At 40.7% G+C, this 23,640-nt stretch overlaps 2 protein-coding genes across 2 annotated transcripts; both read right to left on the bottom strand.

The window, feature by feature from the left end:
* Window positions 1-512: 512 nt before the first annotated feature.
* Window positions 513-8,232, bottom strand: pgm1 (phosphoglucomutase 1). The gene is made up of 11 exons (XM_068589608.1): window positions 7,925-8,232; window positions 5,505-5,667; window positions 5,160-5,303; window positions 4,735-4,860; window positions 4,317-4,507; window positions 3,488-3,642; window positions 3,272-3,387; window positions 3,023-3,158; window positions 2,503-2,686; window positions 2,229-2,363; window positions 513-1,234 (listed from the first exon to the last, which is right to left on the bottom strand). Exons 1-11 carry the CDS (start codon window positions 8,168-8,170, stop codon window positions 1,145-1,147), a joined length of 1,686 nt encoding a protein of 561 aa, XP_068445709.1. The 5' UTR covers window positions 8,171-8,232; the 3' UTR covers window positions 513-1,144.
* A 976-nt stretch (window positions 8,233-9,208) lies between these two features.
* On the bottom strand, window positions 9,209-21,202 carry efcab7 (EF-hand calcium binding domain 7). The gene is made up of 13 exons (XM_068589607.1): window positions 20,852-21,202; window positions 20,407-20,618; window positions 20,121-20,207; window positions 19,380-19,602; window positions 16,945-17,066; window positions 14,560-14,707; window positions 13,988-14,097; window positions 13,533-13,696; window positions 13,048-13,181; window positions 12,790-12,938; window positions 12,288-12,497; window positions 11,170-11,277; window positions 9,209-10,952 (listed from the first exon to the last, which is right to left on the bottom strand). The coding sequence occupies exons 1-13, from the start codon at window positions 20,979-20,981 to the stop codon at window positions 10,872-10,874; spliced, it is 1,878 nt and encodes a 625-aa protein (XP_068445708.1). The 5' UTR covers window positions 20,982-21,202; the 3' UTR covers window positions 9,209-10,871.
* Window positions 21,203-23,640: the final 2,438 nt, after the last annotated feature.

Here is a 23,640-nt window from a genome sequence, read left to right as displayed (position 1 = left end):
GATCCCCCAATCTCCTGACACTTTATAAATGTAATCGTTAATCAGGAGTACACTGACTATCTCATTACATAAGAATACTGGTGAGGGAGAGAATTCATCACTTCATGCTTCTCTGCTCTCCTCAGGAATGTCTTTGCAGAGGCATTGCCTTTTTTCAAACCACTTTATTCTCCTGGAGGCTTGTCCTACAACTTGGCTCACCCGCTGCAGGACAGGATCTTCGCGTTTATCTAAAATAATTTAATGGCCGAAAAAAAAAAGTATCATTAATACCACACACTCTTGTTTCAGTCCCTCCTGTGAATGCTCACTCTTCTAATCCCAGGTCTGCTTAGGCCATTACAGCTGGCCCGAACACTTTGACAAGCTCCAGCTGGTTTCTTGAAGCAAAGATTCAGGATCTATAAATATGTTTGGGCACCTATGACAGACATCCACATATGAATTAAGTGCATTAAAATAGTGCAACTCGGAAGAAAAAAAGAAAAGATTTGAAACACAACCCACAGTACTTCTTTTATGTGAGGTTATTTTATTCATGGTAGATGTGTTACTTTTCAAGGCTTCATTTGGGGATTATGGTTCAGGTTGAGAGGCTATTTCGATGGTTTTGGAGAAGAGGGGGGAGGGGAAGGCACCCGGTCGCTCGGGAAAATGTAGGGTGAGGTTGCCCCAAATTGCTGATTTGTGGTCAGTTTCTCCATTTAATGATAAGGTTCAGGAACAGATCTGGACAATTACATGGTTGCAGAAATTACACAAGGCGCAATTTGAATCTTAAAATTTAGATTTCTTGAATCACATTATTAAACATGAATTTGTGACAATGCCTCACTGCCTTGCAGATAAATTACCTGACCCCGTAGGCCAATGTTTTACATTATTTTAAGAAAATTGCATATTAACACATACTCTAGTCCAACATTACATGATGGCAGTGGATCACTTTCATTCCAAGATAAATCAAGAGCTCCTCGTGTATTTTCACGTGTTCAACCTGCATGTCGTGTTTCACTTTTTCATCCAGCTCTGTTTCTAAGAGGACCGGGAACTGAAGCCGAGGCAGCATTCAGGGGCAGCTTCACCCAGAGAGAGCGGAGGTATCCTGTTGCTGAGGGTGAGTGGAGGCAGTGTGGCAGAGGAATCATGTGATCACAGTGGGAGCCGTGCGTCCAGTCTTCTCTTGGAGTTGAGAGATTTTCAAGGCGATGTCTACTAGGGGAGCCAGCATCACCTGCACGAAGAGACAAGAAAAAAACACACAGAACATATCATTAGCAAAGTACTGCTTTCTGTCACACGGTCGTTTATGTAGCCTGGGATTCAAACCCAGGTCCCATTGTGAGACGACAGTGCCAGCCACCACACCCTCATGCAGCCCCGACTCAAACCTTATGACGTTACACAATATAACGACCATATTTCACACACCAAAGTGAACCAGGAGGGAGCAAAATATTCTGGTTTCACAAAACAACTGCTGTTGAAAGAAATGTGAAATGCTGTGAAGTGCTTCCTCTTTCCTTTAAACCCTGCTCATATCCTAAGTGAAAGCTGTTGGTTTGTAAATCACACCTGCCCAGAGTCAGCCAAGTGACCCACTGGCTATTTATCTGCCAAGCTAGGATTCTGAGGCAGTATGTTTCTGCGTACCTGTTCGTTCGTGGTGTGTAAGTACTGAAGAAGATAAAAGGCTCGCATCAAACATTCACTCACTTTTTTTTTTTGTGTGTCTCCTCTTGCTTTCTTGTTCTACATCACGTCCCTGTCCTCACCAGTCAAAACGACTTCAATGAGGTGTCTCGTTGGAACTCGCACAGTTTATATTTCCCTTGGGTTCTGGCCCTGATGTGCCATAACTCAAGACTTGGCCAAACACCTCCATCATCATGTTGAATACACACACTCTGGAACTTGTTTTTGGAGAGCTCCACCCAAAGCAAGCTGGCTGTCCAGCAGTTTACAGATCATTCTGGCCCGCCTGGAGGGTTCGGGGGCCAATGAGAGTTAACCTAGCCTAAGCCATAACCTAGCTGGCGTGTCAAACTACATTAATATCCTCATTGCCTCTTTTCGTTTTCTGTGAATTCTCATGTACAAAAATATTTAAGAGAAAAGAAAAATGTATGCTGGTTCCATGAATGTTTATTTTCCAATCTGATGACTTCATTGTCTAGTTTCTCTCTCACTGGATCTGGCTGGCTGGGATTATTCCTGATTGACCTGACCTGTGGATCTTGGTAAATCTTCTGGGGGTCCTTCTCGTAGCTGTCTATGTAGAGCCTGATGGTTGCTCCAGCGCTGCCCGTACCGCTGAGACGGAAAATGATCCTAGAACCATCAGAGAAGATAATCCTGAGACCCTGAGAGAGAAACAAAGAAAGACAGAGAAGAGATTGTGATTAATGAACTGGAAAACACTGGAAGTGGTGGACTAGATCTGCCGATTGATGGAAAACTGTCAGAACACAGAATACAACATTAATGCACGCTGTCTCTCACCTGGTTTTTGGACACGCTTCCGTCCACCGGGTCTGTGTAGGCAAAGTTGTCAGAGAGAGCCACCTCATAAGTCTTATCACCCGATGAGAACTTCTTTCCTACGAAGGATGGGTCGAACATTGCCGTCTCCAGATCCTTGATCATCTTGTTGGCAGCATCTGAGTCCACCTCCTCATAGTCGTACCTGGATGTGAAGTTGGACTATGTTAATCCAAAAAATATAATACAATTTTGTGACAATAATCACAGAAATGCATGAGACAAACTAAAAAGTGTCTTAAAATATCTCTATAAATTGATTGTCTCTGGTCTTTTGTGTGCTGCAGTTCTCATATTCACCACAAGAGGGTGCCAGAGTATAATTTGAGCCACCAATATAATCTGCATCCTCCCAGTATGTTATTACAACCCTTTCAAGTCCGGGAACCAACAATGATTTATTTAAAAAAAAATTAAAAAGTGAAATATTCCTATTTGAAGCTCACATTTCCTAAACCACTCTCCGGGTATCATTCCTGACCTGGTGAAGAAGTTCCTGCCAAACTTCTGCCAGTGATCCTTCATGATCTCTTCCACACTCTGTTTCCTGGCAGCTAAAATTGACAACCATGCAAGCACTGCCCACAAGCCGTCCTTCTCACGGATATGATCAGAGCCTGGTCGGTTAGCAGAGGGAGAAAAAGAGAGGATGAGAGATTGAGTGAGTAAGAGGGTGCTGCTTTCATTTACTGCAGTTTCTGGCTCCATAAATATGATGACATTCAATCACCTGTGCCGAAGCTCTCCTCTCCACACAATGAAAGTTTTCCAGCATCCATCAGATTGCCAAAGAACTTCCAGCCAGTTGGAGTCTCGTACAGCGGCATCTGCAGAGCTTTAGCCACACTGGAACAGATTAGCACACAATAAAAGTGAGTTCTGCACTTTTTCAGTTTGATCAAATAAAGAAAACTTTAGATCAGCTGTTATGTCAGGGGGTAATTACTTGTCCAGGGCTCCACTGGTGGGCATGCTGCGGGCCAGTCCTTTGACACCCGTCTTCTGGAAGTATGGGATGGTGGTAATGTTGGCAGCGATGACAGCTACAGAGTCTGAGGGGTTCACGAAAAAGCCGTGTTTACCCAGCACCATGTTACGGTCCTGAAAGAGGGGCACAAACAGGGGTCAATAGAAACACACAGCAGACAAGATGTGTGACATTTATGAAATAGTTTCTTCCTGAGCTGAAGTAAATAGTTGTTAATTAGCAAAATGAAAATTGAGTGACAAGCTTTGTGGGGTTTTCTTTTGAAAGTAATTGAATCCCTGAGGATGGTGTTTTACAGCCAACTACTTTAAGGGGCAAGTGTGAAACCTTCCTTAAAACAGTAACTCTATAAAACTAAATGTATTTTCAACAAATATTTATTGTGTCTTTATGAGTTCTGAAGGTAGCAGAAGGATTATAAATTGAGTATGTGGTATGGCTTCAGGATTTCTCCATTTCTTTCTTCTATTAGCAATCCTGTTATATATTAAAATGTGGTCCGTTCCTTTCATGAAACATGAGTACAAGAGGGGAAGCTCGATAAAAAAACAGCTAAATAGAAACATTCACTGTTTTCATTAAGTTCGTTTACCTCGGCCCATTAAATATGGTCTATTAAAAAGAAATGTTATAAAAAACTTAAGAGAGAGAGAGTTTATTACCTTAACTTTATGGGAGCTGACGTCATAGATTTTAATCCAGTTCAACAATTTCCTAACTCTGCTGTCACCTCTCCACAATATACTGTATGATTAAACTACTGCAAAAATAATCTTCCCTGACTTACACCATCACCATCAAAGGCCGCGCCAAAATCATATTCTCCTCCTTTCATGGTCTTGACCAGGTCGGCAGCGTAGGTCAAGTTGGGGTCAGGGTGGTGGCCCCCAAAGTCCTCCTTAGGAACACAGTTGACTGCTGAGTTGGCAGGAGAACCCAGCTCTTCACAGACTATCTTCTTCACGTAAGGTCCAACCACTGGAACGAGAGAGAGACTGTAAAAAGGGACTAATACACTGTATATGGACTCTAGTAAAGAAAAAATCACATAACTTACAATCTGTGATAAGTGGTTTACTGTTTTTTGCTATATGTGGAAATGAACCCCCAACATACCCAGGTTCTGCCGTCATATATTTAGGACCAATACTAGCTTTAGCAATCTATTGTGTCCCAGAAAAGTCTGCAGCTGTGCTGTTTCTTACCTCCGTGCATCGCATCCAGGCGTACGTTGATGTGATTGGCTCCGGAGAGAAGCTCCTTCAGTGCAGCAAAGTTAAAGATTTCCCTCAGCATCTCAGCATAGGCCTCCACAGAGTCCACAATCTCCACTGAGATAATCAAAGAGGAAACAGAGCACAATAAAACATAAGCCAATGTTAAGATAAAGATGCTGGGTGGCTAAGTTTCATCACAAACTGGTCAAACTAGTTCAAAGGACTTTTGATGGATTGCACAAGTCACTAACTGCATTCATACATTATTTTAGATGGCAAGTTCATGTTTTACAGTGAAAAAATCAGTCTGTCAACAAGACAAACCAACATTTTTTCACAACATTGCAGGTCACTGTTAATAAACCAATTATCTTTCAGGTGACCTCAAAACTCTGCTCTCTATGCTACTACACCTGTGAAGGGCTTGAAGGTGTCCACTTCAAAGATCTGCTTGCCGATCTTGGAAAGATCCGCTTTCAGCTCTGGGCAGATCTGATACTCCTGCAGGGTTTTGCTGATCTCAAATATTTTGTTTGTGACGCCTTCTGGAGCAGGTCCTGGGGACAAAAAAGAGAAAAAAAGCTGAATTATGAGCTGAAAGATATACTGTGTAAAATACTGATGATGATGTGGCAAAAAAACGTAACTAAATAACATGCATATTTCTCTTCATTGATTGCCGTGCAACACATTTTTAGCTCTGAACTCACGTGACGAATAAGGTTTACTAGAATGCACACAATGCAGTCTCCACTCACCTCCACTAGAGATGTTGTACTTAATGCCGAAGTCTCCATTGGGTCCTCCGGGGTTGTGGCTCGCTGTGAGGATAATGCCACCCACTGCCTTTACTTTGCGGATCACACAGGAGACTGCTGGAGTGGACATGATTCCATGCTGACCGATCACCAGATGACCGATCTGCAGGAGGGAACGCAATGCACAGGGACACAAATGAATGGAACCATGCGCACACAGATAAGGAGAGTAAGTTGAAGTGCAGGAAACGGATGGCTAAATGCTAAAAGTATGAAATGACTTAGTGTCAGTGAGCTGAAGCTCTCTCATTCCATTCTTTGATTTCAGTCAGGTATACGAGGGTAAACAAAAAAAACGGGTGTTCTCAATCTAAATATCTTTAGAGTTTAATATGTGGCAACCCAAAAATCACACAGTAGGAAAGTATGTAATACTTGGCTCTGACTAAAGGATATTTACACAAGGCGCTGCAATAATAAGGCTAGGAGAATTATTAAGGATCAAAACCAGCCGACTAACAGGCTTTCCTTACTGTTGAAGTTGAGAAGAGGGTACCGGATGCACCAGGCCAGTACCCTCAGGTTACTATGAACCTAAATGAGGTTGCAGCCTACAACTACACATGTATTACTTTAATATTTAAAACTATTTTTAATGCACAAAAGAAACTAGCATGATTACATTTCACTGCTCCTATAGCTTATATGAATACATGTGACAAATAACATTGATTGACCTATAGGTTTGGGGTTAAAATGCAAAACTACTAAATGTCAAGAGGTTCCATAATAGTAGAATAAGTATATCTTGTAGATAACAATGTTATAAATGGTCGCACTATCCCCTTTCAGGACTTCCTTTTAAAACATACAACGTTTTGCTTTGTGTCAAGATATGAACACAAGTGCATCTGTCTGTGCACCTTTGGCAATGCCCATTTCTCCACTCCTTCATTTCAACATCAACCACTTGTGGAGAAAAAACGAAAAAATAGCAAACTTTGTGCAACATCAACCTTCTGGCATCACTGACAAACATTGCATTTACTAATCTTTGCTCTGCACTAGCCGAACACGGGACGCAGTGGCCATCTCCTGAGAGAGAAGCTCACAGGTTCAGTCCAAACAACAACCATAATGTCGTGTGCAAACATGACAAGACTCCCTTATGCTTGCAGATATATGTACTATATTTGGGATACAGGCAATACCATAGTAAAATGCTTAAAATATTAAATAAAAGGGCAATGAACTTATTGGAGCCAAAATGGGGTATATTGTTTGAGGGAATTACTGGATGAATTGGGACATGTAGTTCCTTCATTTGAACACAAAGTGGCACACTAACTTCCAAAAGGACATGTAGGTAGTGCCTGCTAATGGAAAGTGGTGTGTGTGTGGATGGGAAGCGAAATAGTTTTTGACTGTGGTAGTGTCAGCTTGATCATCTTAACTTGCTCATGCTTTAGCCAGTTGGGGGTATCCTGTGCGGGGACCAACATGTAAGCGATAATGAATTCAAGTGTATTGGACATTGAGGATTTTATAGTATGGTGTCACGGATTAGTCACGGAATTAATTTACAGAAAAATACAATGCTGGAATTGACATTGGATTTGTTTGTGGAACATGTTTGCCCATCTAGTGGCTCTTAGACTTAAATTGGTTCAGATTGGAGTCTCTACAGAAGTGTTTTCCCACGTATGCTCCAGACATTTGCAGGGCAACGTGACTAGCTGCACGTAGCATGCCGCGGCCCCTCTTGGCACAGTATCGGTGTCCTCCGTGGAGGCGGGCAGGCCAGTGGGGTCTCTGTACGGCGCGTTACGCCCCTTCTTCAGACAGTGCAGGGAACCCGAGATACCCGGATGTTAATGTCATTGTTTGACAGTGAATAGTCCACTGACTGAAGGAGTAGTAGTTTAATGTCAAAGAATAGCAAGTAACATTAGTGACAGGAATAGCAGAAGTGCTAAAGCAGTTGTCCCTGTCGTGCCAAGTGAATTTAAGTGAAGATTGAGAGATGTCGACTGTTAGTTTGCGTTAACTGAAGGCCATGTTTTTATTAATGTTAACAGTGCGCCCCTTGAAGGTTGACTATACGTTTTAACCCTGTGCAAAAAAATGAATGTAATTTTGGCTAACGTTAGCTGTGGCCGCTTTACTGTCGTATCTTCAGCCAACGATACAAGGCATGTTGTGACTTGGCGTTGAATGCTATTTGCATACCGTTGTAAATAACGTATCGTAAACGTGAGCTCCAGAGTACAACAATGTAAAGGGCGGGAGGTTGAACTAAAGTCGTTGTAACCGTTGTACTGCACACGTCACTGGAGACTACCGCGAGCTAGCTCGACGTTAACGTGGTGTTTTCTCAGCTAACGTTAACGCTACACACAACACGTCCGTCTCCCACTGACCCCGTTGGCGGCGGCGATCTGAACGATCAACTGAATGGCTTCTTTCATGAAGAACCGGCCATCTCCTCCCACCACCACGGTGGCAGCCTGGCGCTCCGCGGGCTCGATGACAGCGAGGGTGCTCTGGATGAAGTTCTCCGCATAGTGCTGGTTCTGTTGAAACACCGTCACCCTCTTCCTCAGGCCGCTCGTCCCCGGCTTTTGGTCCGTGTACGGCTTGGTCTTCACTGTCGTTACTTTCACCATGTTTGACCCCCCGACCAGCGATCCGCAATCAGGACAGAAGAAGATGCGACTGCGACTGCGGCGGAGCTGCCGCACGCGCACGCCTTCGTAGACCCGCCTCCCCCGTTTAAAGGGCACGTAGAGGCTCACAAATAATGGTAGTTAAAATAAAATGCATACGTGGGTAGTGCATCATACATGCTTTATTTTGATATATAACGTAGATGGCTATGTACAGTAAATAAATACAGTGTGGTAACCTAATGTACTAATGGAGCTCAATGCCAGCTCCATTTTTTTTAACTAAGGTCATGACCTCTGAAGACACCCTACCATCTTTAGATGTTTTTCAACGATTGTTTTGTCTTTAATTGATGAGACGGGAGAGAAGTTCTCTCATTCATTTGAATAAGTCCAGTCAATGTTGCAGGGGTGCCACTACAAAGGCTACTGCAAAAATATATAATCCAAAAAAGTTCACAATAGCTGCAACTACACGATCATACACTCATGCACACACAACACCACAGACTCTTTCACATCCTCATAGATAGGCTGAAGTGTAGCAGCAAGGCAATCTATTTTTGCTGGACTTCGATAGAACTTCATCTTCGCAACACATTGCTATGGCCAATTAAATACATGTAACTCTTGGTAAGATGCAAAACATAGTTCTATCCTTTAACTTGCAGTGGTCAAGCAGGAGTTACAAATAATTGCCACAGTAGTAACGATCCACAGCAATGAAATATTGTATCAGTGTGTAATGTGACTGATGCCCTTAAAATCACGAATTTTCTCAGCTATCTGCATATACATACAGATGAAAAAAACAGCAGTTTCTTGGTGTAGGAGCTATGAAGTTTCACATTTATTTGTGCTTGAGTGGGATTTTGCAACCTTAAGGTCCAGTCCCATGAACAGAAGGTTCAATGAATGCATGGCTTGTTGTCCAAAATTTGACACAAGCTTGAACATCTGAATACAAAGTAAATCATGAATTCTTTAATAATACAATTTGAATATCATAAAGCTTACCCTTACCCTTAAGATTACCCTTACAAATACTATTGCCACATCATGCTATATTTGCGTGAAAGGGTGAATGACACATGGAGGATATTGTGAAATAGTCTACTCCAAGCCACTGTTGTTTGCCTGTTGCATCAGTGTGTGTCTGATTATCATAAACAAAGTTTAAGGTCAGACCTGCCATGATGAAAATAGGGGTGGGGTGTGTGTTGTTCATTAACCAATATATCTATAGCTGTATATACGAACATATAGGCAGAGACAACTTACTCTCTGTTCTATCAATCTATAGCAATAGCTAAATCTACATATTGCCAGGTGACCGATTGCCTGTTTTTTTTTTGTGCCATTGTTGATTTACTGGCATTAACCTTAAAAAAAATCATGGAAATCAAATTTTAATAAAATGAAAGTTATGCAACAAAATTACAGCATGAATTAGTAAGTGAAATAATTTTTTTTTTAAAAAGACACTACATCATTGTAATTGCAAAATGAGAAATTGACTCACAACCCCAGAACCCAGACTGTCCTGAGCAGTGAAGCGTTACTAAACCTCTGTGTTAGGAAAGGAAGAGCAGACGGGCTCAGGACCATCTCACATGCCTTATGACATTTACGTAGCTGCTCTATGGTTTCAGAAGAGAAAGTCAAAGGGCAAATAATGGCCCGAGAGTTATAAATAGGAGGTCAAGACTGCTCTCAACTGGAAAGGCGAAGGGCAAATAAAGTTTTGACCTGAGCGCAATGCAAAGGAATGCATTTCACTGCCAACACAAATCCCCCCAGCCTCATACTGTATTAAGAATATGGAGAGTGGTGACGAATGGCTGCACAGTAACATGCAGACAGAAACAGACTGCAAGCACAATAACTAAGATCCTTCATTTAAAGGTAAAAAGAACATTCAGGAAGCAGTGATTTGGTATCAGGTCAAAAGATGACTGGTTACAAGCAGGCTACATACATTTGGTTAAATGCTTCTTTAGATGTCCAGATCTCAAATAGTTTTAAGAGAATTTAGACAATACTATCAATGTGCAATAACTTGATGTTAGGATCAGCTCTGGACTCTTCTTAAAGGAGAGCTGAAAGAAATCTAGGTTTCCATTTGATACAAATCTACTGGGACGGAAATCTAAACAGCCTAAACCTGCCTGACTAGAGGGACACAATGCAATGTGATCTGTAGAGCATCTGCCTGTAATTCCTGTGTATTTACTGTTGAAAAATGTTGGTGTTCAATCCAGAGTTGTAACCAAAGACATATCAGCAAATGATCTGTGATAGAAATATTTTAATAATATTTACATCTACATGACAAATGGGATCAAATGTTAAGTAAAATATATAGAAACATAATCAAATTCAATATTGGCAAGTTTTGTTTTGGCCCATATTACATGATTGTATAGAGTGATGTAGAAAGGTTGCTAAAAAGATAAAAATTATTATTCATTTGATTATGATTGAAGAGTGTGGTGATGCAGAAGCCAAACATTGACATAATATTATAAACATAATCTATAAGCTTTAAATGTGGGGCTTCTAAAAGGTGAAAGGATCAAGCGGTGTTCTTTCTGGACCTCCAACACACACATGGTACGATAACATTATTCTATGTGTTATGGAGCCTCTATATCTCTCTCTGTGCACATCACTGGCGGAATTGAGTGATGGCAGTGCCGCTTTACGTGCAGGGCAGGATGGTCTCTACACAGTTGTAGGTCCAATCCTGTCTCTCATTGATGGGAAGAATGTGTTGACACACCTAGAATACACAGAACACAAGATATTTGCGTTAGTGTCCAAAACACCATGTTAATTATAACAAAAGTATTTTCGTATTCAGAATGAACACTCTCATAGCACATTTGAATGTTGTAGATTAAAACGTTTTCAAAGTCATGTTTTGCTCTTTTCATGATGAGGTTACACGGTTCATTTACTGCAATAATAAAAACCAACACAGGGCTTTCACTTCGTACCATCTTAGTCCTGGCTGGCACCTCGACTGCGAAGACGCTCATGCCTCTGCTGCTGCAGCAGTTCCTGCTCTGCTCATTGTTTACGTGGACAGTCACTTTCTGGTTGGTCTGCAACAAAAAGGGTATTGGCTCATTGAACGCGAGCAAGGGTCAAAAGACAGGCAGTACAGATTGTGAAGCGCGTTGAGGAAAATTTGCAATTTGTGACTATGGGCTCTATAAACCAAATTGACTTGACTTGACTTGTCACTTCACTAATCACTGTGCACATAATGGCTACAACAGCTCTTTCAATAGACATTTACTGTAGATATATAATTACTTTCACACTATGAAGTCTAAAACATCCTATTTGTATTAGTACTAATAAAACAGAGGATTGTGACCTCATGCTAATATCAGAAAATGTTACATGTCAACATACATATCAGTGTATCAAACTGTTTGGACACAACACAACTGTAGAGTATGTCAGTGTTGGATGTGTTTACAAGTACTGCTCCCCACTCGTGAACCCTTAGAGTTGCTAATGTTCCTGTTGAGGAATTGTAAGGCCGTGAGTAAACGTAAAACCAAACAAAGGACACATCGACGCTCTCATGAAGACGAGGTAAACTGCGTACAAATGTAACCATTTCCCCTGTTCAGTAGTTCCTTTGTTTCACCGGGTCATTCTTTCTGAGTAGCTCCTGTTGCTATGAGAATCAATACGATAGCTGCATATCAATTACACACAAACAGCGTCAATCACCTCTGTAACGATACACCGTGGACAGTGTGTTATACAGCCCTGGAAAGTGTTGTTAATATAAAAAATATACTTTTTTATACAATATACAAACAACCTGATTATCTGTGCTTTGAGCAACACCGATTAGAAGGAGGTAAATAATCATTAATATTCATGTCATTCCTTTTAGTTTTTTTTCCCTTGGTAATTAGCACCTTATAAATGTATGAAATAGCTTATTCACTCCCAGTCTTTACTCATTCTCTCATTCTCGGTTAGACTATCACTCCCCTAGTGGCTAAAAGGACACATTGCATTTTGACAATCACATTAAATTTAGAAACATTACTCTTCAGATCATCACTCCATCACAATGTTTGTTGTCTACCTTGTTGGCTATGAGGGAGGAGATCCTGTGTTCTCCTCGGTAGGTGTAGATGAAGACGTTGTCTTGTCCTCTCAGTGCTTTGGCCCCTGTCCTGGCTGTGATGGACTTCTGGAGAGCCTGGTTCTGAAGCTTGGGCCCTGAGTCCATACTGAGTGGCTGGATGGATGGCTGAGTGCCTTCACAGTGAACATCTATCTGGAATGGACACGCCTGACAAATGGGAGTTAGAGGAGTTAATCAAGTCAAAATAATTAGTAGGATGGGTGTTTCTCTCTGTATGTGTGTGCATTACAGCCAGTGCTTTTGCACTCTGAGTCTTTGGGCATGAAAATAGAGTGAAAGAAACATGGAATTAAGGGTCAATTCAGTAGCTGGTTGTGCAAAAAACACAACATAAAAATGTATTTTCTCAAAAGTAAAACGTAAATAAAAGCCCTAAACTGATTTAAATATGTGTGATTGCATTGGATTGTTTTAAGGGAGAGCACTTGTGTAAACTTACATCTACGAGCTCCAGCATGCGGTTAAAGCCCATGGCTTCTAGGGTAACCCACAGGTCTGCAGGGTCTCCATTTTTCTCTGTGGCCTCCATCAGGTTGAGCTCCATGAAGCCTTGCTGGGTCAGCTGGTCCTTCCTCATATCAAAGTTCTCTGCACGGCCAAACAAAAATGATGAGAGACACACCTCTCCCACTTACATTATAAAAAAAAATCACAGAATAGTAACACTGTGTATTAGTGCCATAATGAGAACGAGCACCTTTGCAGACAGCCCAGGAATCTTTGTCACATTTCTCTCCACTGGTCCTCAGCTCAAAGAAATTGTACTCCTCCAGACTGAGCAAACCATTGCCGTCCAGGTCGATCACCTCAAAGATGTCAGACAGCACCTCCCTGTGGCGCAGAGGGAGCAACACTGAGACGCGTCATACGGACAGCATCAATTCATTCACTTGTCCATCTTTCCACTACTGTATCCATCGATTAGACTGCTATAGGGCAACGGAGATAGAATAACAGTCCAGACTTCGGTGCTTCCAATCACAGACTAGACTGTCTTTTTCAATGCTGATTCATACATTAAAAAACAATCTCAATTGTTGGACATTGGCTTAAAGCTGGAGACATTTGATCAAACTTCACTCTGTGTTAATAGCACACATACACAGGTATGCAATATCACTCGCACACGGACACACACGCACACACGCATACATACACGCAGACAGACACACACACACACACCTGAACTCTCTGGTGAGGTCCAGTTCTCCAGTGTCAGTCGTGTAGACGAGCTCTACAGGTTTATTAGACGGGCTCTTTTTGCTCCTTTTCTTTAGTTTGCATCCACTACTGAAGGGAAGCAGGTAATAAGTCCCAGCATGCAATTCTCCTTTCCAAACATATTTCTGTGGGAAGAAAAGAGAAGTAGCAGGGAAGTAAGTTAAAACACAGAGTGCATCCTGGAATGTAGGACAATCAAGTTTCAACTTCATAGTTTCAGACTACCTAGTAGAATATGTCTTATGAGTATGAACACATACTTTCATCAGCCATCCAGGGTTCAAATTTGAAAGTATTATTCTATCAACACACAAACTCCTGACTTAAAGCATCATTGGGGATGATACAAAAATCTAACACTGAATATGAGATCATGTTTAAGTATAAGTATATCTCTCAATATAAATAAGACATACCTCTTTGTCTTTTGACTCAGTGAAACCCATTAAAGTAGAGTCTTCTTTGGTTTCACCGGCTGCCATTGCAAATAAGGCCGTGTCCACTGTCATCCACGAGGAAGGCTTGTCTGAAAAATAACACAAGATGACACAAGGTGCCAGGCTTCTGTATAGATTATTACATAACATGTTGTTCGCTTCGTAGACAAAACAAACAAAAACAAAACCTATGTTTTAATACAAAACTGCCTTATACAACAATGTCAAATTAGAGAATACCATTGCAGATACAGGAGTGACTTTCCACCAGCTATTTATCCTCCATCTTCTAAACTGAACTGAATAATCTGAAATTTACTGGGACAACCTTTTTGTTAATGCCAGAAGATCACAAAAAGCATCTTCACATCGCGTTCGTCTACATTGTGCCTGCCACTAAAGACAGGTGTGAAACCATGCTGCAGGATGCTGTCCAGGAAGAAATTCAAATATGTGATTTCCAAGTAATGAATCCTGAGAAACCGAGGTCCAAATTCAGAAATCCAGAACCATATTCATGATCTCTATGTATGTGTAACATAGAACAGTACCAGTATCGGGTCTGTGGCTGAGGCCGAGTGGTTGGATGGTTAGGTAGACGTTGGTGGTCTGGGGAACATGAAGCTGGTACTGCAGAGAGCCGATACTTCCATCATCCTCCAAGAAGAAACAGCCCTTCACATAACTATGATGCCACTCCTGGAAAATGGATAACATTTCTGCTTAATGACTGTCCCAACGCATCCATACAAACTAATGTAGTTTGGCAAATAAAGCAGGAAAAATAATACTTCTCGCTTTATCAAACCTAGATCCAGTTGTCTGCTATTTCAAAGCCATTTGACGCATCATACAAACAGTATATCATGATGTGTGTAGCCTAATATACTTTGCTATGTGTGGTCTCTCATTAGATCCTGACACAATCTAAACAAACTGTTTCGCAGCTTGACAACAAAATGCATTTATTCATTCAACAGAAAACAAAGCTAATTTGCAGATTCTATTAAAAGGGAGATTGATCTTGTGACGGGGAAAGTACATTTCAGCATGAAAAAGTGAATTAAGTAGTCAATCATAACAGTGAGGTTGCTCACTTGATTAACAGAAACTGCCTTTGTGATAATCACCACACCAACCTTCAGGGGGCATATTCATTATTACACAGTTTGCCGTCAGCGTGGCAGCATGTGAACACTTGTTATACTCTTGCTCTTCCAGAGGAGGGCAGAAGTGTCACACTGTGTTTCTGCTAAAGGCTGAAAGTAAATCTCCCTCTCCGACCTGATATGGCAAATTGGAGTCCATTTAACTTTGATAAATACACCCTTTTCAATCTTGGGCCACCGGCCATTCAGAACTACCGAGAGGCTACTCGGGCAATATTTATGAATCTTTACATTTCTCTCATTTTGCAATACCGTTGTTCCTTTGTCTGACCGCACAACGGAAATTAGGTCATATTTTGAAATTGCAACTGCAACATCAAAAACAAGGACGTTTTTTCTTCCACTCATTGGAGACACATTAAATGAAAACACAGTTGGTGTGGATACACAGTAAGAGGACACTGAGGGCTGTGCAAGTCTAGAATAGGCTATATATCCTTTTAGTGGACAAATAAATCATCGAGTTAAACAAAGAAAGTACCATAAAGTCGGAGCACGTCACTCATTTAGCGAAAAGCCATTTTCTCAAAGTATTTATCTTGGGCTGTGAGAGGCATAACAGATCAAACCATAACACTTCAGTGGCTTGTCCAGACAATATGAAATGAGGCAAACTGCCATGGGCACCCATTAACTGTTTAAAGACATCAGAATTAATGCTCCCACAGAGAGAGGGTCAGCCTGCAAACTAATAAAGGCGCTGTCACAAGCGCCGGCCACAGGTCTGATTAACTGCGGCACAGAGGGTCGAAGGATACCAAACCAGCCACACACACACACAGACACACAAATTTAAACCACAACCAATACATATAACTGTAACTTATTCATAAAAACAAATCCTGAAATGAAAGACTGTCCTTTACTTGTTATGTGTGTACTCATCACAACAAAATTTGCAGCCTCCAAGACAACTGCATGCACACACACACACCACTACAAAAACACAGCCTGACTTTCTCCACCCCCCACCCCCCTCCCAATTATCAGCTCCGGCCCCACGGCAATGCAACAGGCAGAATTTCCCTCAGAGGTAATCTCTGGACACACATTCTTTTACCACGATGATGTCTGGCCCTTTTCAATCTCAACACAGTGCCGGGACCTGAGAGATGGAGCCCACGGCTGTTATTTCTATTTATTTATTTATTTTTCTTGCTGTAAAGCAAACCAGCCGAGGTTAAGCCAAAAAGTGTGAAAACAAAGAGCGTGGGATCAATACAGTGTATATCTATCCACCCCGGGCTAAATTCGCCCATCATATAAACAATGGGTACCAGTGACACTGGAAGAGCAGTGGGGCTGCGAAGTCCTTTGCTTTCATGAAGTATCACTGGAGCCCACAAACGAAGATTGACTTATTTACGCATAACTTGGCAAGCATGTTGCGTATAAAATATAATAAGAATATAGGGTAATAAAATGGATGAGTTATTGCTATACATTACTGTATTAACTTAAATTGACTGTCATTAAAAGCCAATTCTAAACATTTGGAGACAGGAGCTACACTGGGACTAAAAGTTGAGTTATGACTTTACAGCTCTGGTTATGTTATTTCTTTGTTTAGTATAAGAACATCTTCAAACATGGACTTTCATGGGTGACTGACAAACACGATTTCAAGCTACATTTTTGACATTTCACTTCATGAGTTAATCATTCATCACTTAACATGGAAAATAATTGACAGATGAATTGATAATGAAGATGAGATGAATTGCAGCTCTCGGGTCTTTATGACTACGGGAGAGGGGCGGGGGTTACCTGTAAGCCTGAAGGCTCTGGTATTTTGCTGGCCTTAGTGCTGCTGGATGTCATCGTGATTGAGTTCGACAGTGACGACCGTCTGCTGCGAGCAGAAGCAGGACGGGAGGATGATCTGCTGTCTGAGACACACACACACACACACACACACAAACATAAAAACTCACATCGCTATCCGCGAACACAAAAGCACATATGCTGAAAATCCATCCAAAGTTATGATGAATAAATCAAGTTGCTGCAACAGAACAGACTGCTCAACGGACTGAGTGACAGATGAAGTACAGCCCTCCTCTCTCCGAACAGTAAACACAGTCTTGAGAGAGAGATGAGGTGCACACCATAATTGACACTGTAATCCGTCTTCACAGAAGTCCGTTCCCAAGTTCAAGCGAAGACAGTTACTTTGCATTTGGGTTACGAGAACGTGTGATCGCCAGCTCAACTACCTTTTAATTAATTATGGAGGCCTTTTAAATCACAAATGGCATAACAGCACCTTCTCAAATCCATTATCTTGCACAACTTTTTCCCTTTAACTCTAATTGAAGCCAGAAAATATCAATTCACTAATGAGGGGTCTGATTGTTTCCAAGGCCGGGAAACCCAGAAGCGAAAGTAATGCGATAGGCTTACAAGCAAATTACCGTAGCGGAGAAATAAATAGACCCACTGTCATGGTATTTGTGATGGATCAATTTTGTATTGATGGGGGTATTTTAATCTCGAGGATCAAATTGGAGCTGTTGTGTGAATGTGGACAAAGATGCACTGAAACATGGCCAAACAAAAGCTTCATTGTGAGTTTATAGACAGTAATGGTTAAGCGCCGGTGGTGCAAAAGTCCAAGAATTGAACTAAATAGACCAATTATCAGAGAAACACCATAACCGTTCATCAATCGGTCAGACGGTTTGCCAAAAAATGATAGACACACAACAACGGATGCCTGATAATTGATCTGTATCTCATCAATTATTTGTGCAACAATTAACCAAAATGACCCATCTCCCATACAGTTAACAGATATTTCTTATTGTACCACTGGTATATACTGACAAATCTAGGCGCAAATGAGCAGTCAAAACAGTTTTTGAGCTCCAAGAATAACCGATTGAACATGTGCGATCACGTTGCATCTTGTGTTGGAGCCTTGTTAAAATGTAGCAGGTATAAATCAATAGGAGGGAGAGGCACAATAATGTGATAATCCCGACAACTATGTGGGAGCTCATTTGTTTTTGCAGTGGTGGTCGACTGGGCCCTCCTCTCGACCACCGTCTAATCCCTCATCATCTCCCCAGTGAGAAGTGGTGGAATCCACCAAATCAATAACATGAACATGGACTGACCACCTAAATCAACCCCATCTATCTTCCCACCGAGGGCCTGTCCGTGACTCGCTCATCCAGGATCTCTGTTCTTCTCTTTCCTCGGAATGCTGGTTCTTAAGTACAAAAATTGGATTTTTACATCCACCGTAAAACGGCTGAAGGTGGTGTCTTTTTGCCCAGGAACCCTCTGTTGATTCCTCATGTACGGTTGCGGAACGCTGAAGGTGGACGTGATGCCAGTACTTGTTTGTTTAAGCAATGAAAACATGTTTTTTGGCAAGAGCGCCAACTCCAAAGCCATAGTTGAACGGCAGCGTTTTTTTATCAGCGTAGATGGAGCTTTTGTCAATCTCTTAATGGCAGAAGTGATTACCCAAATCACAACGCTTTACAGTCTCCTCCCTCCAAACAAGCTGCCCTAATTGTGTGGCTATTATGATGAATGGACTGTCCTAATGAGGTGATTTGTCACAGGAGTGAAAAATCGATCAATAACCGAGCTATTATTTATTCATCAAAAGTAATCGGCGAGGCGTATTGGGGCAATGTGTGTGTACGGGTGTGCAACAATATATTGGAATCTGAAGCATACATGATGTGCAGTCGGCGATAGATGCTCCTTCGTACCTGTAAATTGTGCGGCACAGATTGCCATTATGTTCTGGAGTATACACAAATAAGATATTAGCATTTCAAATAATTAAAGTTAAAACAGCTCAATATATTTTCGCCATAGCTGGACACTGAGTAGAGTATAGTGGCTGGACAGTGTAAAATTTTGAGACAGAGTAACTACGAGAAGTCATTGAAGGTCTTTGCTTTTTTGTTTTAACTCTTTTTCTTTTTAATGTTTGTTATTCATATTTACATCAGAATGGGAATATAGTCAGAAGATTCTTTTCTTGTGTAGAGAAGAGTTCTTTTGAGGGAGAGAAATGACAGAGAAAAGTGTAAACATTTTTCCCTGTGAAATCCCTCTGTCTTAGACTTTCAATAGAAAATGTTTCGCAAAAAAAAAAAATCCCAATACATTTCCTACTTGACTGCTAAAATTCCCGCAGTCACTTTTAAATTAGATTACTCTATCACTACATGTTTTACCTTTCTTGAGTGTGGTGTCTGATTCTGCCCGGGGTGTTTCTGGAGGTTGAGGGAGAGTTGCTGCCGCTTGTGGTGCTGCTGCTGCTGCTGATGACACTGAACTCTTTGGAGGGATGTATGACCGGCTGCCAAAGTTCTGTCTCTTCAGCTTGGCATTTGCCTCGAGCCTCTCCAAAGCAGCCACCTGACACTGCTCTACTGTAGACACAAGCAATCTGCAGAACTGACAGCGAGAGAAAACCAGCAGTGAGAGCATGATACATGAGGATGTTGTAAGGCAAGAGAGCGGGTCTGAGATGCATCTTGGATGGAGGTAAACATATGACACAAAAATAAAGACAACATTGAAGCAAATCATATTAGGTCATAGGGTTGTTTGCTTTTGCACAATTTACTTTTCTGTGTTACTTCGCATCGCTGACTCTTCTATATTTCATTAGAATTACATTAAACTTTAAAAAACAATATTTTGAACAAATGAGACTTATGGAAATGTATTTTATCCTTTAATGTGGTTCATTTTAACTGGTTAAGAACTAGTATATTGTTTGTAGTAACAATAAGGCTATCTTAAACTGATAAGTCAGATGAGACATTTAAATTACAGAGACACAAGGAAGGGATAAATATTTAAAAATACACATTTGTATTGGTGTCACATGTCAGGTTAAATAAGGTAAACTGACAAGTGTGGGGCATACAGCCAAGTGATAATAGCATCATAATTCGCTTTATACTCACCTCTGCATAGTCCAGTTTGCCGTCTTTGTTGATGTCAGCCAATGACCAAATAGCATTTACCTCTTCAGCCGTCATTTTCTCTCCTCTCTAAAAGATCCAACACATTTTTTTTGAGTAGTAAAACACCACAACAACAAAAAGACTATTTTATTTGAGCATCAGCCAATCAGTGTCCCTCTATTTCATCAAAATTAACAAGTTTAACCAAAGCCTAAACATAAATCTTAAAAATAAGCAGACAATGTGTTACAGATATCTCATACACAAACTTGTTCAGGCTACTCACAGTGGTAAGGGCTTTCTCCAGTTCACTGTGTGAGATGAAGCCATCACCGTTCAAATCCATCTTTTTGAAGGCTCTAATTAGCTCAGTTTGCTCAGTTTTCTTCTCATTTTTAAGAATCTCACAGAAGTCATCAAAGTTCAGTTTGGATGTTCTCGGGGTCCAGTATTTATTGAGAGTTGCATGGGCTGGATTTCTACCAGCCTGCTGTAGAGCTTAATAGGATACATGGGAAAGAACATGTGAAACTACAAGTAGCAATGGCAGATGACAACCAACAGCTGTAGCATGTAAACATTAATGTTATAGAAAAAACACGGGAATGAAATCGATCGAAAATGAAGTGTTCTTGACTCATACACGTTGTATGCTAACAGTTGCATAACAAGCAAGCTATCTGTATTCATTAACGCTGGTTAGCTAGCGTAATAGTTTAAAATGAGCTTACCAAGACACAGCTGCTGTTTTGAAGCAATATTGGTCAAACTAGACTTGAACACGGCCAAGTACGCGGCTCGACACTGTACGTAGAAAGCCTCCTCTTCATCAGAAGGGCGAGGGGACTCTTGCAAAGACATCTTAGGACCGAGGGATCGACCTGGTTATGGTTCGCTAATTAACAGCGAGCTAATTTAGCCCTCTTCAGCGCATCCAACCAGACGGCGGCTCACTGTTAATATTTTACTTCTTTTTTTTTTATCACATCGTAACAATCGTCTAAAAGGATGCGAGATGCATTTTATTGAACCGTATTTGCGGGAGCAGAGACATTCGTCAAACACCGTTGCTACCTTGCCATCTGTTGCTAGGTAAACAAAAAAAAACTCCTCGGTGTTCATAAAAAAAGGCAGGAAAGAAACAACGTCTATTCTTACCGTTCCTGCTAAAACAAATCTAATGCCGTATTAGCCCATTTGAGGTTGTTAAATAAAGAAACGTAGTCTTTTGATTATATGTAATGGTTTTATTTTTGACTTAGGGAGTTTGTTTCGTCGTTCAAGTCGTCTTTGCGTTACCGTGATGCAGAACTATATATAAGAGCTTGTATGTTTTACTCGAACTGTTTGAGTGTAGCACAGGCGCCAGATTTATAATTTGGTGACAAACAAACTTCTGCAAAGATCATATCATATCGTATAAATTGTATGGTAACTTTCTGCGTGGCAACAACAGAGGCTCCCCTAACAAAGACTTACATCACAGTATACAATAATCAATACATAGGATTGATTATTGTGTTAGTCTACCTGGCTTCAATAACGCTGTTATACTTAACGGATACCGAATAGTGTGTTTTACATATTAGTGTTTTGGCCTCAGACTTTTGCTTTGAATCTATTGTGACAGCAATAGTCCCAGTAAATTAACATTACTGTATTTTACTGTTGAGAGAAACAAAATTGGTCTAGAAAAGGGCAAGTTGCTGCATGGTGTTAATTGTTGCTACTGCAGGTTCACGTACAACTTTTTTTTTAACAGAGTGAGAAGAGCTCTGCACATCAACGCCTGTCAAACAGATGTTATTCTCAAGCAGGTGTGTTGACAATGGCATCGCAGGTCCCTGAAGACATCCCAATGTACCACATCACAGGATGTCCCAAACCTGCAGAAGCATGAGCTCTGCATAGAAGCAGGACAACTTAATTTAGAACATGTTCATGCCAGTGCAAACCTGCGCTAAGAACAGAACTGACATTGGTCATTCGTATGGTTATGCCTCATGTCTAACTCTATTCAGTCTGTTCAGATTGCTTAAAATGAACAGCTGTACATCTTAACTGATAGCAGACACACTCATGCTACACATCTCAAAGTCTTAACGTAGTTCTGTATGGTTTAATATAACAGCTAGTGTTTCAATGACCTTTTTCTGCGTATATAATTATTTAAAATAATAATTTTCTTCACACAAACTTTTGCTGTTAAGATGATTGTATTGTCAGCTGCCAGACAAAGCTCCATTCTCTGTCCACCTTTGGAAATGGGAATCTTCCCATTTGTTTGAACATTATTTCACCAATGAGTTATATTGTAGGCTGCAAACAATTGTTTTATACTGTCAAAACTCTGAGATACAAAGTAGAGCATGGAGTTAAAGGGTTACAGAGAACTCCTTTTTACGAGTTGCTATATTTCAATTGCCACACTTTCCTGATGGTCATGGTGACATATCAGAATTTAATGACAGGAGACACGGAATGACGGGGATCCATCACTGGCCAAATTATCAGTGATTTACATAGCACTAAAAATAGTTGTATAAGAGTCACTTAACACAAGAACCATTTCCTTAGTCAAGGCAGACAGTTGGTGTCTGGCCCATCCATCAAGACAAGCATTAGTTTTTAATTTTATAGTGCTGTCACTAATAAGTTACATTCTGGATTTACAGTACATTCATAACACTCACTTGGTTATGTCATATTAGGGTCATTTGGGGAAAAGCAGTAACATATTCTTTAATAAGTTTAATTGTATTTTGAGATAAAAAGTGGAAGCCCAAACAGCCAGAATAAAAACAGATATACTTCAACACCAATGAAATACATAAACACAATAAAGCACAAAAAAATGGAGATACATAATTAACTAATAAGAAAATGCCTGCTTGACAGGGTATTTTAGATGAACAATGCTTTAGTTATGGACAATTGTTCAGATCATCATCGCTATGAAAACAAAGTAGAAATGTGTTTTATTGTATTGTAAATCCTGGATTATAACTCCTTTAAGCTCAATCAGGCTCTAGCCAATGTTAGACATTGTGTAGTCTTTTTAGAGATATGTTTTAGTTTTTCAAAATCACAGCCAATTATTTAATTAATATATCACACTATCAGGATTATAATACAACAAATTCTGACTCATTGTGCCAACGTAACGACACTCTCTTTTGCTTTGACCAGATTGTACTCCCTGCGATCCAAACTGGAGCAGTCAGTGGAGACATTCATCAAGGCCAGGAAAGAGCTGGAGGAACTATTCATGATTAAGACTTTTTCTTTGGTCCTAAATCTTTACAATAGGCGGAAATGTCTCTGTCTCCATCATATCTCCAGATTGAGAAATTATGTTTTTTATTACATACTGAATATTCACTTCTGACGTAGCTTTTCCTTTCTGAACACAGCTGTGTTTTTTTTTAATTTGCTCATTCATTTCCAGCTATTCTTTTCCTTTCCCCTCCATCTCCTGTGTAATGCTCGGGAGTTGTGTGGTTTTCCTTTCGTCCCACTG

The sequence above is a fragment of the Clinocottus analis genome, unplaced genomic scaffold (assembly GCF_023055335.1).
Source record: "Clinocottus analis isolate CAN_PGR_092001 unplaced genomic scaffold, fCliAna1.0.p SCAF_23, whole genome shotgun sequence".
NCBI lineage: Eukaryota > Metazoa > Chordata > Actinopteri > Perciformes > Cottidae > Clinocottus > Clinocottus analis.
The sequence above is the reverse complement of the archived record's forward strand: the minus strand, read 5'-3'. Positions and strand labels throughout refer to the sequence as shown.

Coding starts and splice junctions, on each gene's coding strand:
- pgm1 (XM_068589608.1), bottom strand. CDS start 8,170: ATGGTGAAAGTAACGACAGTGAAGACCAAGCCGTACACGGACCAAAAG. Junction 5,668..7,924: donor AGATCGCCGCCGCCAACGGG/GTCAGTGGGAGA, acceptor TCCCTCCTGCAG/ATCGGTCATCTGGTGATCGG. Junction 3,643..4,316: donor CGGCCTTTGATGGTGATGGT/GTAAGTCAGGGA, acceptor CCCCTCTTTCAG/GACCGTAACATGGTGCTGGG.
- efcab7 (XM_068589607.1), bottom strand. CDS start 20,981: ATGTCTTTGCAAGAGTCCCCTCGCCCTTCTGATGAAGAGGAGGCTTTC. Junction 17,067..19,379: donor AGACACCACACTCAAGAAAG/GTAAAACATGTA, acceptor TGTGTGTCTCAG/ACAGCAGATCATCCTCCCGT. Junction 14,098..14,559: donor CAGCCACAGACCCGATACTG/GTACTGTTCTAT, acceptor GTTATTTTTCAG/ACAAGCCTTCCTCGTGGATG.